This window comes from Nicotiana tomentosiformis, chromosome 1 (assembly GCF_000390325.3).
Source record: "Nicotiana tomentosiformis chromosome 1, ASM39032v3, whole genome shotgun sequence".
NCBI classification, from domain to species: domain Eukaryota; kingdom Viridiplantae; phylum Streptophyta; class Magnoliopsida; order Solanales; family Solanaceae; genus Nicotiana; species Nicotiana tomentosiformis.
Window position 1 is genome coordinate 39,202,285 of NC_090812.1, and position 18,051 is coordinate 39,220,335.

Below are 18,051 nucleotides of genomic sequence, written 5' to 3' on the forward strand. Positions count from 1 at the left end.
ACTTTATATCCAAGATACAAGTATACTTTCTGATATTAAAAGCTTGCTCTTACTATATTTTAATGGAGTAAATGGTAACAGCATGTCAAAACAAGAATCATTTCAACAGAGCAATTTGTGCCGTAAAAGTACCCTACAAAACATCAAGTGCAACGGTCTTCATGATTGAAATGATGATTTTCAGTTGCCTATTTTTTATTTTAAATACCAAATAGGCAAAAGCATATATTTTGATAAGTGTTGTAGAATAAAGTAACTGCTTGCTTATTGTTATTAGAAACCAAACCATAGTGTATCATTTATCTTGATTAAGTGTTAAGATCAAAATACATAATTAACCATGAATATGATGAAGTGATAAAAGTTTAATTAAAAACATATGTCATGCATTCATTCATTTAATACAAACATTGCATTCATCTGTCTAATACAAAATAACAGTTTTTCCTTTGAACAAAAGAGAGAGACTAGAAACAGCAATTCACTTACCGAGTGCCCTCGAGCACAAACTGTCCACCCATCTTTTGGCAAATATATAAGAGTAGCAGTCACTCAAAAGATGGGCAAGGAACCAATAACACAACACAGTCAAACTATCTTAAAATTATGTTTATAAACAAAAGGTTCTCCAACACTCTTTCTATGTAACATATGTACCAATCGAAATTACAGATAATATACAACACGGATTAAAAGCATCACTTCAACAAGTCATTGCCGAGAAGAAAAGAGGAGGGCCAATTTGACCTTGCCTGGAACATCTCGATTCGATGATAAAAACTACAAAGAAAAAGAAAAAGGAAATGAAAAAGAAGAAGACTAATTGTTCATGATTCAGCAGCAGTATCCGCACTCAGTTGCTCTGTCATTGTATGAGAAGTTTCCTTCATCTCTGAGGCGGGAATTTCCTTTATCTCCTTAACAGAAGCTTCGTTTGTCACCTTAACTGGAGCTTCCTCTGTCTCATTCATTGGAGTTACATTTGACTCTGCAATTGGAGTTTCCTTTATCTCCTTAATTGGAGTTTCCTTCATCTCCTTTAAAGGGGATCCTTTTTTCGCTTTCACCAATTTGGTAGGTTCTTTGGCTTTGGGAGTTCCATTACTATTCCGAGCACTCACACGATCTTTACTCTTGGGAGTAGTTGGGGTAGTACTGCCTTGTTTGTAAACACCAATGCTGTGACGAACCTTTGCACAAGGTTTCTTTTCTTCGGGAGATGGTGTGACTGCATCGCTACAGCTCTTTCTACGGGTCAGATTTGGTGATTTGGCACGAGTCACTGGCAGCTGCATGCAAAGCAGTAAAATTTTTGTTTACTTACAAAGATAAAAGCTCTATGTAGACCATGAAAAAGCCCAGAGAGAAGTCAAGGTTGTTGCATGATAGCTTGATACTTGGGAATAGAAAACACATATAGGTTTTAAATTACGTATAAAAAAAAGTACGAAAAAAATGTTTCATTTGCAGAGCCAAAGTTGTCTCAGTTATGCCAGACATCAACACTTTCGAGCATAGAACAGACATGCAAATAAATAGCACACATGCATTCTAAAGATGATATCAGTAACTCGCATCTTGGGTTGTTATCTATATAATTCCTTTTTTAGGTGAAGTGTGATTTATAACATGGCATTAAAATTAAAAATTGATTATTCAAATTATATGGCCAGAGTCTAACTTAATTGGACAAGTTTCTTACACACGGTAGAAAGAAAAACATTGCCGAGAGGCAATCAACTTTCAAGATAAACAAAGAGTGGAAATATAGGTGAAGAGTACCTTTTTAAGTTCACGCTTTGGAGGTGGCCCTTCACGGTAAAAACTAGGAACTGGATTTGCTCTGTAGACCATTGCCTTTCTAAGCTGCTTCATTGCTGCTTCTTCCTCTTCCTAGAATTTGTAGAGAATAAGTTAGGGGTCAGGTATCTTACTTCACAACATGTCTTATTTTTTTCTCCGCCCTCCCCTAAGCAATTGTTAAGGTTGAGGATACATGCATACTACAATACCTTCATTCTGGCTGCATATTCATGTTTCTCTGCCTCCAGAGCTTTGTGCTTTTCCTCTAACTTTGTGTAATACTAGGAAAAAAATGAGAAAGAATGAGAAAGCATCAATGGTTCGGAAAACAAAAGCACCACTACAAGTTAATATGAATAAGGAAGAGGGAGAGGGGCCTTGTAAGGAGGTTGAAACAAAAATTGCATTCAAACATTCAGGAAAATACCTCTCTGCGTCTCTCTGAGCGTTCAGAACATTTAAATGATGGAGCTACAGGAACAGTAATCTTGGACTTAACTGTCCGCACAGAAGCTGCAGTTCTATGAAAGATAAGGAAGATTTTCCCAGAAGAACAAGAAATTGAAAGCAGAAATTTTTAATAATAATGTCTACAAAAAGAAGAACTAGAAGGCCAACAAGAGGATACGATGAAGCCAAGGACCAATTATCGTCTTCATCCTGAATCCGCAGTTTCCTTGACATCATGGGAGAATTTTGCTGCAACAAGATGAATAATTCTCAAAATCAGTGGCCTGAAATCAGGGCACAAGAACTAAATGACATCAGAGGCTACACAAGTATTATATAAAGCATTATGAAGGGTGTAAAATAATGACAATAAAACACTGAAATATGTGTAGTATGGAAGCCTGAAAAAATTCAGTCAAGACACTGAATATGCATTCGTCTCTGATGGCAGCAAATTATCATTCTGTTTCCCACATCCAACTTCTCCTTCTCCTTCTTCATTCAGTGACTAACTCATCTAAGTTGCAAACCAAAATTCCATCTACTTTTCGGCAAAAGCCGAGTCACAATCTGCTGAAGGTTCCCATTTAATTCTATTCTGATATCAGCATCACAAAACTTAAATCTTAACATATTTATAGGGTGAGAAGTTCTCCATTAATCAAAACAGGAACAAGCAAGCAGTTTCCTTGACATCTATGAGCTGCAAATAAAATCCACTTACCTTTTCAAATGCTATCCTAAATACTATCCTTTATACTGTGGTAAATAACCAAGAGCTCCGGGTTATAAGGTTTGCAGCATCTTCATGATTGTTAAGTGTTAAAACGAAAACAAATAAAATCTTACATGAAATTTTTTTGAAGTCATAGAAGAGTGCAAATCGTTGGACTTGGATGAACAGTTAGAACCAGCATCAACAGTCTGAGTGCCATTTTCATGATTTTCAGATTCATTTCCTGATGAATTCATGACTGGTGGGGCTAGACTTTCAGTCACCGCAGAAGAATCAGAGTCAGGCTTCAATGGTGAGCCCAACTTCTTGTCACTGGACTTCACAGCCTCCGTCTTTGTAATTTTTCCCTCGGTCGTATCAGGTTCACAGTTGGTGCTCTTCACGGATAGTACATCCTGCTTCTCATGGGATTCCTCCACGTGTGTGCCTTTTGCAGTGTGATCCTCTGCCTCATAGTCCTTTGCTTCAACACTTTCCTTAGCAATTCTGGGGGCAACATGAACTGTGACACCATTTGGCTTAACATTAGGTCTCCTGTCAGCACTACGTAAACCTGTAACGTCCCTCCCCATTTACCTGCAAAAGGATAAATAAACAGAATAAAAGATTCAAAAGGCAGTTCCTCAACGGTAGCATGTTCTTATAACTGGTACATTTAGTGCTTCAAATGACTCATGATGAAAGGTTTGCATGACAAGCAGAAATAAGGCCACTTAACATTTCTAATTGTTTGATCACAAACCAAAAAGATAAATTACTAAATAAAAACCTAAATCATACATTGCAAACCCCAAAAGAAAAGAAGAATCGAGGTCTGGTGGAAAATCTAAAAGCTATGAAGTGCAGCGGTATCACGCAAGTCATACAAGTATTTATTCCAACATTTCCCAGAATGATGTCCCAGAGTTCGACATTTGGCACATTAAATGCATCCTCTATCTAATAGCTTAAGCTTTTAGGTGAGGAGATCATCCCATTCAACAAACCTATTGATACTATCACAAGCGCAGGTCTTATTCCAGAGAAAAACATATTGAGCTTTCCGAGCACAGGCAGTGTTCAGCTGATTGATCAAAATATTTCTTCTATATAGTAATCACAGTTAGGACAGTAAAAAACATGAAGGTAAGGTGCTGCCAAGAAATAACAAAACAACAGGAGTCTCCAGCAACCGGCTTTTTTATCTCAATCGTTCCTCTAAGTAAACCACTCCCAAAATTAGTATCTACTTAGACAAAGTAAGATTACATTTCTAAAAGGAAAGATAGTGTTAATAAGTCAAGAAAGTCCTTTTCTCCTCAAATCAGGAACTACTAAGTTATGCAGTTACCAACTTTACATTCGAAAGAATATAACCCCCCTATGAAAATGACAGGGCCTGTCAAACAAAGTGTTTGAGGTAGAGCAAAAGGCAGTAAAATAGAAGGTTGGATATCCCCCAAAATATCTTACAACTGGAAAATTTACAGAATTAAAAGGGAAAGAACTTGCAAGAGAGAGAGAGAGAGATCAGGAGAATATCTTAACCACCTTAGAATTCAAAAAAACTACTGTTGGAAAGTAAACCAAGATTAATTAATAGGATTTGATATTTACTAGTTTATTTAATTTATGTCTAATTAGGATTCACAACCAAAATCATGTATGAATAGGTTTTTTAGATTCTAGTCAAATTTGGTTTGTAGTATTATAAATAGGGGTGCTACTATATATTTTTTATTGTGGAGAGGTAGCTATGATATAGAGAGATTCAAGAGTTTATGAGTTGTGAAAAAGCCTCCTACTACGTTCTCTCACTAGTTTAATAAATTTCTTCTATATAGCCTTTATTGAATTTTCTGCTTGTGCCTAAATTATTGTTGGGGTATTTCAATCCTTCAACTACTAATATTTGAATCTGACAATCTTGCATAAGGAAAATATACCAAGAAATCACGAGCTCGGGGTGGAGGAAAGAAAGAGAAATAGAAGAAATAATGTGTAAATGGCAATCTAAATTTGGAGAAACAAAAGCTCAAATCCATCACAAATTTGAAAAATTGGGGAAAAAAGAAGTAATCTTCTAACCAACAAAAAACATAACTTCAACAATCCCTTTATTACACATAGACAAACACATCCCACCGTTGAAAACCAATTAAAAATGAAAGAAAAATAAAAGAAAATGAATCAAGCCAAATCCAGTACCCACAATGCCTCCAACATATGCCCCAAAATGCTCAAACCCCATAACAAAAAGATAAACTTCAAACTTTTCTGCGCAAAAAAAAAAGTATAGTCACATAAAGGCCAAATTCTCACAGCTCAAGCACCCAGAAAAGAAAAAGAACCAAATTCCCAAACCCACAAACAAAAAGTAGCTCAAAGCAAGACAATCACCCTAAAAGCCCTCATTTCGAATCCCCACTTCCATTTTCCAACATTTTGAGCAAAAAAAATTCATTTTGTACCACAAAAACTCAAAACGCCCACATAAGAGATGCACAGGGCCAACACAAACAGAAACAAAGAAAGAGGAAAACAGCAAACTAGCAAATAATTACCAAAGGTAAAGTCTTGTTGCCTGAGAAGCTACGCTGAAACAACCCCACCAAAGAAAGAACAAAAAGAAAAAGAATGTGGTAAAGAATTCATAAACACAAAACATGCAGATCGAAAAGAAAACAAATCCTTACGAGGTTGTCTTTTTGTGACCCTTTGAGCTTCTGATCTGAAAGAGATCTCTTCAAACCAACACACAGGAGAACCCACAAACGTGAACCCAACTCTCTTCTTCTTCTTCTTCTTCTTCTTCTTTCTCTCTCTTTTTTTTCCTTTCTTTTTTTCTCTCTGTAAACTATCAAAATGTTTAATGTTTACTTTTTTATGTATGATGGTTATGACTATTGGTGCCCCCTACTGTCTGTCCTTTTCTTTCTCCTTCTCTCACTTTTTTACCTTTTTATTTTTTATTTTTTGTGTTTGCTCCATTTTTCTTTCTCTTTCCTTTAAATTTATCTGGTCAATCTCAAGTCTCTGCGCCGTTAATGTCGGGCAGTTGCCTGTACAGTACTAGTCCTATCCTAAATTATTTTTTAAAATTTCTCACTTGTTCTTGATATTATCTTTGAAGTTTTAATTCGAATTAGTGTAGGAAAATTTTACTTTAGAAATAAATCACTCTTTATAAAGAAAATTTTAAATTTATGACTCAAATCTAAAACCTTTAATTAAAAATTAAAATGCTTATCACTTTATCATAATCTCTCGTGGATTAACTAATACTACTACCATATATATCTTGCTCCCCCCACCGACCCCCCGCCCCCATCCCCAACCCCAATATCAATCTTGTAATTTGTTGGAGGGAAAAGGAAATGAGATTTAACTTTTGTCCTTTCTTTTTTGGTGGTTGACCGCATTTTAGTGTGAGATATCATATGAAACTGGGGCTAGGAAAAATGGTGTAATATTTATATTTTTAAATTTTATCAGGGATGTTCAAATTTAAAACAGTAATCCCTCCCTTTTATATCCCTTTCTTAAGTTTTCAACCAAAGGGGAGGAGTTCAATAAAGCTACCCTTGTTGAATCAGCACTTAAAGCTAGTTGGAGAGCTTTTAACTTTATCAATTTTTAATGTTTTTATCGTTTTTCGCAATTTTCTAATCAAGACATTCTTAACGAGTTGTGAGTTGTGACTAACAATATTAGTCCAAAATGAGAATAAGAGTCAATAACAGATCTACGTTAAAAGAGCTCGGTACTCAACTAGTAATGCATACAAATATAATAATTGAACACCGATTTAATATCAATTCCAGATTAAAAATAGCTGAACGTTCATAATTTAAAAAATATGGACTAGTTACTGATAAAAATAACGGCTAATTATATGAATAATGAGCAACTAAACTAATGAATTCAATAGGTGAAAGATTCGATTAACAAACAAGGAGAGAAATAAAACTCTAGTAGGTTGAAAAATATCAATATTCACTACAATTTAACTTGATATTTTTATACAAATTCATATTCTTTAATCTTCAATAAAATAATTTATATGAGTGATCGAGTAATTTCTCACCTGTTAATCCATGGCCATGTTATTTTATGATATTTATATTTTTTTTCTTTAGTATAAAGTTGTTATAAAATTAAATAAATTCATGTACCCATAAACACGCAACAAAATATAAATATTCTTGACATACATCATCTCAATTTCATTATAACACATTTCAAGTACTGTTATTTCAAATAATCAATTGACAGTTTATTCGTTTAACGCTGAACATTCACAAAAATAAAAAAAATAAAAAAATCATAAGCTCATCAAAACTCTAGCTGAATATTCCAAAAACGATATCTAAAGAAAGTATTGTTGGTTTTCGTGTCCAGCTTAGAAAAAGAAATGAATGACAAATAAGACCATAGCATAATATGATCTTGTTTTTTATAGTACTTGTACTACTTTAACTCGATTGGACAAATGCATTATGGACTTTCGTTAACTATTAATATTAACTTCCTTACTAACCAAAAAAAAAGGACCATAGCATAATATTTGACTAAATTATAAATATGAAAAATCGTATTTTTGTTTTCATTTCATTTTACCCAAGTCTGAGGGGTATATACGTGGATAGGGGTGGGATAGTAAGGGTGGGGTGAGTTGAAAGGTAAGCTAATTGGTAGTGGCAGAGAAAGGTATGGGGGTAGGAATGTAGTCGGAGTAGCATGAGATTTTTGCTTTTTGTTGTTTTGGTTTTTGACAAAGGTACACCTTAGCCTCTGAGCCTCTCATCTTTTCTTTCTCCTGGCATTTTGTCGGAGATGCTTTAAATTAAAAGCCTATATTCTAGTGGTTTCAATGACATTATACCCTCCATCTGGACTGTGTTGGACTAGTTGTGTTTTGACATATTTATTTGGCAAAAAAGTTACTAGTACAATATTTTCAGATATTGATGTTTATATTTGTAAATATTGATAGCTAAATTTCCGCTAAAAAAATTCACCCATTTACAAGTGAATTCATGACCAAACAGCCACACTCTTTCTATATGTAAGTAGTGCTAAAACCAAAGTTGAAAATGAGGTCGCTAAATGTATATGTTCGAAATAGATTTCGGCCTTCCTACGTTCAATCGAGTTCGAGTGTTAAAAAGTCGGAATGAGATTTTTGGGAGTGAGCTCCGAATTCGGTACTAATGAGCCTCGAGCCCGAAGGTCGATCGAGGAGTCGGCTCGATAACCCCATCGAGCCCGTGGCCGAATCGATTCGCAAGGCACTGCTTCGAGGTCGGAAATGCGCGACGCCCATCTCGAAGGTCATACTCGAGCCAAGACCGAAAGGCCTGACCCAGTAACGAGCTCGAGCCAGTATCGAGCTCACAGACAAGAGCCGTTGCGACCGTACCAAGAGAGATAATCTTGGCGGGAATCAAGAAAGAGACAAGTCACCATGGGCCTTCCACTATATATTTTATTTTATTATTTTTTGTAATAACTCTCTTCTATAAAAGGGGGAATCCTTGTAAGCTAAAGGGCAGAGACAAAAAAAAAATCACTTCTCATATTGAAAGATATCCCTTTGTGTTTGCTTTACTTTATCTCATTCATTCTTATTGCCCACTATTTGCATTCTCATAGTCAAGAATATACGTATCTCTATTTCTCTACACGATTTATATCAAATTGTATCGCATATCCTTATAACCACACACAAAATCTAACGTTATCCGATTTTTCGGTAAATAGTTTGGCGCCCACCGTGGAGCTAAGAGTAACAGTGATCGTTTGATACAAATCTAAAGTACACGCCAGCTTACAACTTCAAATCAGCAATGGCTTTACTTATCGACCACGAAACCGGCCTTCAAGATGAAACCAACATCTTGGCACCCGGGGCCGGAAGGCCAATTAACGATGGCACCGAGGCTCGAATCGAAGTACCCGAAATTCGAACCGAAATACCATTGGATGTCAATTCACAAATATCTTTGGAGGCGAATCAGCGTTTCGAACCGGAAAAAAGCATTCAGGACGGTACTCGATCCGTAGCCCGAGACACCCAAAACGCGGGGAAAATCGGGGCCAGCTTACGTATGATCTTCGAAATGCTACAAGCCCAACAAGTAGTGATAGCTCAGTTACAGATCCAAACTTGCGCACAAAGCAGGCCGGATTCCAATCCACTTCGAGAAGTCACCCCCAGAACAGAGCCCGCCATAGTGAAATCAAATGAACAAGAATCGGGGACTACTCCCGGAATTACTAAATTGCTCGAGGAACTCACAAAACGAGTAGAAGCCAACGACAAGAGAGTGGAAACATACAATGCCAGGGTCGATCAAATTCCGGGGGCTCCAGTAATGATAAAAGGGCTTGATTCGAAAAAATTCATACAAAAAGCCTTTCGTGCGGCACCGAAACCAATCCCTAAAAAATTCTGTATGCCCGAAATTCCCAAATATAATGGTACGACTGATCCTTACGAATATGTCACCTCTTACACATGTGCCATCAAAGGTAACGATTTGGAGGACGATGAGATCGAATCCGTGTTGTTGAAAAAGTTCGGGGAGACCCTCTCGAAGGGAGCGATAATCTGGTATCACAATTTACCACCATATTCCATCGATTCTTTTGCCATGTTAGCAGATTCGTTCGTAAAGGCACATGCTGGTGCCATAAAGGTTGCAACAAGGAAATCAGACCTCTTCAAAGTAAAGCAAAGGGAGAATGAAATAATGAGGGAATTCGTATCCCGATTTCAAATGGAACGCATGGAATTACCACCGGTCACAGACGATTGGGCCGTACAAGCTTTCACCCAAGGGTTGAACGAGCTAAGTTCGACAGCATCATATCGGCTGAAACAAAATTTGATAGAGTATCCAGCGATAACTTGGGAATTGAAAATTAGGTTCGAGGATGATCAGTTGAGAGCTCTGTAGGGACCCGTGCATTAGAACAGGACAGCTACTAAAAAGCAAAAGGAGATCGGCAGAGAACAAAGGTCAAACAGAGACCGTTATCGATCGTACGTCGCAGATCGGGTGAACAACGGTTCAGCAAACAATACAATTCGGAACAATCGAAGGATTGATCGAGGGCAAAATTCTCGGGGACTTATGAATAAGAGCGACTTCGACAAATATGTTGATCCTATAGAAGCACCTCGATTATCATAATATAACTTCAACCTTGGTACATCCGCTATCATGTCGGCCATCAGACACATCGAAGATACTAAATGGCCCCGACCCATGCAGACCGATCCTGCCCAAAGAAATCCCAATCAAACGTGCGAATATCATGGTACCCATGGCCACAGAACGGAAGATTGCAAGCAACTAAGAGAGGAAGTAGCTCTCTTATTCAACAAAGGGCACCTTCGGGATTTTCTGAGTGATAGGGCGAAGAACCATTTTAAAAATAGGGATTTCAGCAAGCAAAATGAGCAAGAAGAACCGCAGCACGTCATTCACATGATCATAGGCGGCATCGATACCCCTCAGGGACCAATGCCTAAACGCACTAAAACATCGATTGTGAGGAAAAAGCGATCTCGGACTCAAGATTACGCACCCATGGGGACTTTGTCCTTCGATGATGAAGATGCAGAAGGGGTCATCCAACCTCATCATGACGCACTGGTAATATCCGTACTCATGAATAAAACTAAAATTAAGCGTGTGTTAATCGATCCAAGTAGCTCAGCCAACATCATCCGATTGAAGGTAGTAGAGCAGCTCGGCCTACAGGATCAGATCGTACCCACAACTCTGGTTTTAAACGGGTTCAATATGGCATGTGAAACCACCAAAGGCGAGATAATCCTACCAATAAAAGTGGCCGGAACCATCCAGGAAACAAAGTTTCACGTGATCGAAGGCGATATGAGATACAATGCCCTTTTTGAAATGCCATGGATCCACAACATGAGAGATGTACCTTCGACCCTACACCAGGCCCTCAAATTCCTGACATCGAGAGGTGTCAAAACGGTGTACGGAGAACAACCAGCCACAAAGGAAATATTCGCCGTCGAGGAAGCTAAACCAATATCCTCACGTTCACCGATAAAAGGATAGGGCTCGGAAGGAGAGCGTGACACCAAATAGCAATCACAGACATCGGCTTCGACCCAGACAGATAACAAGAAAATCGAAGAGGATGGTGATCAAAGGGTCCCTCGATCTTTCGTGATTCCCGATGACTCCGACGCCACCAAATCAACAATCGAGGAACTAAAGCAAATCACATTAATCGAGCACTGGCCCGAGCAAAAGGTATACTTGGGAACGGGGCTGAGCCCCGAACTCAGGAAGAAACTCGTTCAATTTCTTATCGATAACATCAATTGTTTTGCATAGTCCCATTTAGATATAACAGGGATCCCGCCAGACATAACGATATATAAGCTAAGTTTGGACCCCAGGTTCAGACCAGTGAAGCAAAAGAGAAGACCCTAGTCCGAGGGAAAGTACGCATTCATAAAGGACGAGGTAACCAATCTTCTCAAAGTAGGGTCCATTCGGGAGGTGAAATATCCCGAATGGTTAGCCAACGTAGTTGTAGTGCCTAAAAAAGGGAACACACTTAGAATGTGTGTGGACTATAAGGATTTGAACAAAGCATGCCCCAAAAATTCCTTTTCGCTGCCCAACATCGATCGCATGATCGATGCCATGGCCGGCCACGAGATCCTCACTTTTCTCGATGCTTATTCCGGGTATAATCAAATTCAGATGAACCCGGAGGACCAGAAAAAGACTTCATTTGTCACCAAATATGGAACGTATTGTTATAATGTGATGCCATTCGGGCGAAAGAATGCAGGGGCTACTTACCAACGCCTAGTAAATAAAATGTTCGAAGAACAAATAGGAAAATCAATGGAAGTTTATATTGATGACATGCTAGTTAAATCCCTGCGCGCAGAGGACCATTTGACCCATTTGCAGGAAACGTTCGAAATTTTAAGGAAATACAACATGAAGCTCAACCCCGAAAAATGTGCTTTCGGGGTCGGTTCGGGCAAGTTCCTCGGCTTCATGGTGTCACATCAAGGAATAGAGAGTAACCCCGATAAAATCAAGGCCATCGAAGACATCGTGGTTGTGGATAGCGTGAAGGTCGTACAAAGGCTAACGGGTTGGATTGCAGTCTTAGGCCGGTTCATTTCAAGATCATCAGATTGAAGTCGCAAATTTTTCTCTCTACTCAAAAAGAAGAACGATTTTGCTTGGACCCCGGAGTGCCAACAAGCATTAGAGGAACTAAAGCGATATCTATCAAGCCCACCACTACTTCACACTCCAAAAACAAATGAAAAATTTTGTTTGTACTTGGTAGTATCGGAAGTCGCCGTAAGCGGTGTCCTAGTTCGAGAAGATCAAGGTACGCAATTCCCCGTTTATTATATGAGTCGAACCTTAGGAGAAGCGGAAACTAGATATCCGCTCCTAGAAAAATTGGCACTTGCACTGATAAGCGCCTCTAGAAAGTTATGGTTGTACTTTCAATGTCATCCCATATGCATGTTAACCACTTACCCGCTTCGTAATATTTTGCACAAACCGAGTTATCAGGCCGACTGGCCAAATGGGCCGTCGAACTCAGTGGGTACGATATCGAATATCAACCTCGTACGGCCATCAAGTATCAAATTTTAGCAGACTTCGTGGCCAATTTCATGCCAACCCTCGTACCCGAAGTCGAAAAATAACTCATGTTGAAATCAGGTACCTCATCTGGGGTATGGATCCTTTTTACGGATGGGGCTTCGAACGTGAAAGGGTCCGGGCTGGGCATAGTTTTGAAACCACCTACGGGTAACACTATTAGGCAATCTATTAAAACTATCAGGTTGACTAACAACGAGGTCGAGTATGAAGCCATGATTGCAGGTCTCGAGCTACATAGAAACTTGGGAGCAGAAGTCATTGAAGCCAATTGCGAATCTTTGTTGGTGGTGAGCCAAGTAAACAAAACCTTCGAAATTCGAGAAGTTAGAATGCAAAGGTATTTAGATAAACTGCTTGTCACTTTGCACAATTTCAAACAATGGACTTTATGGCAAGTTCCACGAGAACAAAATAATGAGGCTGATGCGCTTGCGAATTTGGGATCGTCGGTCGAGGTAGATGACTTGGGCTCGGGGAATGTTGTTCAAGTTTCGAGATCGGTAATCGAAGAAGGTCACGCTGAGATAAATTCTATAAGCTTAACTTGGGATTGGAGAAACAAGTATATTGAATACTTAAAGAGCGGAAAACTCCCATCGGACCCTAAAGATTCTAGGACCATATGGGCTAAAGCTGCTAGATTCACGTTGGCTTCGGACGGAACGCTGTACCAAAGAACATTCGATGAACCGTTGGTAGTATGCTTGGGTCTGGGAGATACCGATTATATCCTACGGGAAGTGCACGAGGGTACTTGCGGGAATCACTCTGGAGCCGATATATTAGTTCGAAAAATAATCAGAGCAGGGTATTATTGGATCGATATGGGCAAAGATGCAAAGGAATTTGTTCGTGAATGTGACAAATGTCAAAGGTTTGCACCAATGATCCATGAACCCGGAGAGCAACTCCACTCAGTCCTATCCCTATGGCCGTTCATGAAATGGGGAATGGATATCATCGGCCCTCTGCCATCGACCCCAAGTAAAGCCAAATTCATTTTATTTATGAATGACTATTTTTCTAAATGGTTTGAATTACAGGCGTTCGAGAAAATAAGAGAGAAAGAAGTTATAGACTTTATTTGGGATCATATCATATGCCGATTTGGGATACCCGCAGAAATAGTGTGTGACAATGGAAAATAATTCGTTGGCAGCAAAGTAACAAGATTCCTCGAAGACCATAAAATAAGAAGGATACTATCGACGCAATACCACCCAGTGGGAATGGACAGGCCGAATCAACAAACAAAACTGTCATTCAAAACTTAAAGAAGAGGTTGAACGACGCTAAAGGAAAATGTAGAGAAATCCTCCCCGAAGTCCTTTGGCATATCAGACGACGTCAAAATCCAGTACGGGGGCGACCCCATTCTCCTTAGTATATGGGTCTGAAGCATTGATACCAGTTGAAGTTGGTGAACCCAGTGCCAGATTTCGATTCACGATGGAAGAATCAAATAACGAGGCTATGAATACCAACCTCGAACTATCAGACGAAAGACGAGAAGTTGCTCTCGTCCAATTGGCTGCCCAAAAGCAGTGAATCGAAAGATATTATAATCGAAGAACCAAGCTCCGCCATTTCAAGCTCGTGGACTTAGTGTTAAGAAAAGTTACCATCAATACCTGAAATCCGAACGAAGGAAAACTAGGACCGAATTGGGAAGGACCATATCAGGTACTCGAGAACATCAGAAAGGGATCGTATAGGCTCGGCATTATAAATGGCAAGCAGCTATCAAGCAGCTGGAATGTATCACATCTAAAATGGTACTACTGCTAAGGTACGACCTTTTCATATTTGTTTATATTTCAAAACTAACCCCTACAGAAGTCTGAACAAGGGCTAAGATGGATCTTTCGCTTGAAAGTATGCGTTGCACTCTTTTTCCCTTAGACCGGTATTATCCCAAATGGGTTTTTCGACAAGGTTTTTAATGAGGCAACCATTTATCGTGCTGCATTTACAACAATATCCGAGGCCTCTTTACAATCGACCTCGAAAAACTAAGGGGGCATTAGGCCTTCAAACACATCGAGTTCAGATGCAAGAGAGTTATTTCATAACAACAGGGTTCCAATAGGAAAAATTGTAAGAGCCAAATGGTCAAAACGAACTATGCTCATGTAGATTGGCCCGAACCCAGGCGCGGAACATGAACACGTGTAATAACGAGCGAAGAAATTTCTCTTCTTTATCGGCATCTTATATCCAAGGAAAATTCCTCTATTTTGAGATTTATTATGCAAACAGAATCAAGTTAAATCCGACCAATTATTCCAACAGGCTACATTGCATCGAGATCGAATCATTCACTTCGACTGCTAAGCCTACATGCTACTTTTTACCTCGAGTTCGAATCATTCACTCGACGACTAAAGCCTACGGGCTACTTTTATTTCGAGTTCGAGCAATCACTCACTCGACCATCATGCCCACGGGCTACATTACCTCGAGTTCGAATCATTCACTTGACGACTAAAGCTTACGGGCTACTTTTATTTCGAGTTCAAGCAATCACTCACTCGACCATCACGCCCACGGGCTACATTACCTCGAGTTCGAATCATTCACTCGACAACTAAAGCCTATGGGCTACTTTTATTTCGAGTTCGAGCAATCACTCTCTCGACCATCATGCCCACGGGCTACATTACCTCGAGTTCGAATCATTCACTCGACGACTAAAGCCTACGGGCTACTTTTATTTCGAGTTCGAGCAATTACTCTCTCGACCATCGCGCCCACGGGCTACATTACTTCGAGTTCAAATCATTCACTCGACGATTAAAGCCTACGGGCTACTTTCACTTCAAGTTCAAGCAAAGCACTCACTCAACTATTACGCCTACGGATTATATTTCTTCAAGATCGAATCACTAAATCAACTAGTAAGCCCAAAGGGCTACGTCACTTCGAACAAATCAATAATATAGACTATAAAGTCCAAATTTGATTGAATTGTTAAGATCCTTGTGAAAACATTTGTAAAGGCACGCATAAAGTCTGCACAAATCGGCCAAAGTTGTCTATATACAAAAATTTCTACATGATTACAAACATAAATATGGACTAATCTTCCTGATCACCCTCGGATCCGCTCTTGCTACCATCATCGTCATCATCATCGCCATCAAAAGCTAAGGCTTCAGCTCCAGCTTCGAGCTCTTTAGCCTTTTTTTATTTATTCAGTAAGGTCGAAACCCCGAACATGTATCTCCTCGAGGGTCTCTTTCCGAGACCTACATTTGGCAAGTTCGGCAATCCAGTGTGCTCGGGTGTCGGCAGTATCCGCCGCCTCTCGTGCCTCAATCTAAGCAGCCTCGGCATCAGCCCGATACACGGCTATGGACTTATCTGCCAAGAGTTTCGATGACTCAACCTCGGCCTTGGCCTCAGCAAGCTGGGCTTCAAGCTCCTTGAGCCGAACTCCTTTGCTTAACGTTTCGAAGCTGGACATCGGCCGATAATAAGTTGGTCAAAATGGTCTCTTTTTCTGCAGCCAGGCGATCGATAGTCTCCTTCCACCGATTACATTCGACTTTGATTTGATCGACTTCTTCCCGAAGTAACCCGATTATTTCAACCTTTTGCTGCAGTTGAGACAACGAAGGATTAACTTCCACAGTCGAGTCAAACCCAAACTTTAACAGAACGAGGCTCACCTGCTTGTCAAGTTCGGCCTCTTTTTCATGAGCCTTAGCCAAATCCTCTTGGAGGTCCTTTATAGCTTCGTCCTTTTGGCTACAAAGAACCGCAAGGTGTCTCTCTCCCCCGAGACCTTCTGAAGCTCAACCTCACACTGGCTAAGGTCGACCTGAAATCTACTAATGGCCTGCATAGTAGGGAAAGAACATGAGTCAAATTCGAAAAATAACAAAGAAACCAAGTATAATAAAATCATTACTCGAGTAATGAAATGTTGGGCCTCTTCCAGTAGAAGAGAAGCGTCTCCGATATCGGAAGCATCACCGACTCCGGTAAAGCAATCCCAAAAGGGATCCCCTGCACAGCTGCACTAGAGCCTCCGCCCATATTGGGGGTCTTCAATTCTCGAGCTTCCTTTATCGCCTCCTCAGAAAAGGTGGGAAAAGAAGGCGAATAACCCACTGTCATAGTCCCAAGTGAATCACTCGGGGCGTTCCGATCAAGACTCGAGATCTCCGAGTCAACCCCGACAGGTACAGCTACCATCAGTTCAGGAGCTTCGGTGACCTCGATAGCTCTGGAAGATTGGGACACCAAGGCCGAGGCACCTCCTTCTTCCTCTTCTTCTTCTTTTTCTTCTTCTTCTTCTTCTTCTTCTTCTTCTTCTTCTTCTTCTTCTTCTTTCAGTTGTTGGACCGAGTCAATCGAAAGGGCAATTGCCTTCCTCCTCACCCTTCAAGTCTCGGGCTTGGGGCCCTCTGATCGAGAGGCCGCTTTGCGCTTCTTGTCTTTCCCCGATTTCGGGACCGGGGACTTGGTTCCTTATTCACCGCTCGAAGGCCTCAAACGGCATCCTTGGTTACGCTTGCAAGAAAGAAAATCGGTAACGAATGGAGCACAAAGAGCGGTCCGAAGGAAACGAGAAGTAAAACCTTACCATGGTTCTTGGCTTCCCATCTGCCTTAAGCCAAATCACGCCAAGCGTATTCGGCATAAGAAGAAGTTGAGGCTAACTTCCGAACCCAATCCTCGAGGTCGGGCACCGCTTGCGGCATCCAAGGGACAGCTGTATATCGGGAAGAAACATAAAAAAAATAAAAAAATATGAGAACAACTTACAATCGAAATTCCATTCCTCGGGGAATGACATATTCTCTTCCGGAATAAGGTCACGGGTCCTCACCCGAATATAACGCCCCATCCAACCCCGATCCTTATCTTCGTCGATGCTCGACATCAAAGCCTTCGATGCCCGACGATAAAGTCTGATTAATCCTCGAAAGATTTGAGGCCGATACAACCGTATGAGGTGATTTAGGGTAAAATCTAGCCCTCCGGCTTTGGTGGAGAAGAAGCTTAGTAGGATTACTATACGCCACACAGAGGCATGAATATGACCAAGGGTGACCTGATATCTCTTGCAAAAATCGATGATCACCGGGTCGACCGGACCCAATGTGAAGCGATAAGTGTAAACACTTAGAAAACCCTCCACATGGGTGACGACACTCTCTTCGGGGGATGAAATTTGCAACACAACCTCGGAACCCCAGTTACAGTCTTTTCTAATGGCCTCGAGTTGACCCTCCATTATAGAGCACAAATACATCGACACGTGCTCGCATCAACCCGCGATGGATGAAGGATTCTCAACCTTAAAATCAATCTTTAGAGTACACGAGCCGAGAATATAGTCATAGGTGGACGACTCCACCAGCGCCTTGTCGCCGG

The 18,051-nt window shown here is 40.2% G+C and overlaps 1 protein-coding gene across 1 annotated transcript; it reads right to left on the reverse strand.

Annotated features, from left to right (window-relative positions):
• Positions 1-594: 594 nt before the first annotated feature.
• On the reverse strand, positions 595-5,952 carry LOC104107772 (protein WVD2-like 1). Its single transcript, XM_009616657.3, has 7 exons — positions 5,665-5,952; positions 3,103-3,565; positions 2,432-2,502; positions 2,231-2,324; positions 2,013-2,084; positions 1,783-1,893; positions 595-1,289 (listed from the first exon to the last, which is right to left on the reverse strand). The coding sequence occupies exons 2-7, from the start codon at positions 3,559-3,561 to the stop codon at positions 828-830; spliced, it is 1,269 nt and encodes a 422-aa protein (XP_009614952.1). The 5' UTR covers positions 3,562-3,565; positions 5,665-5,952; the 3' UTR covers positions 595-827.
• Positions 5,953-18,051: the final 12,099 nt, after the last annotated feature.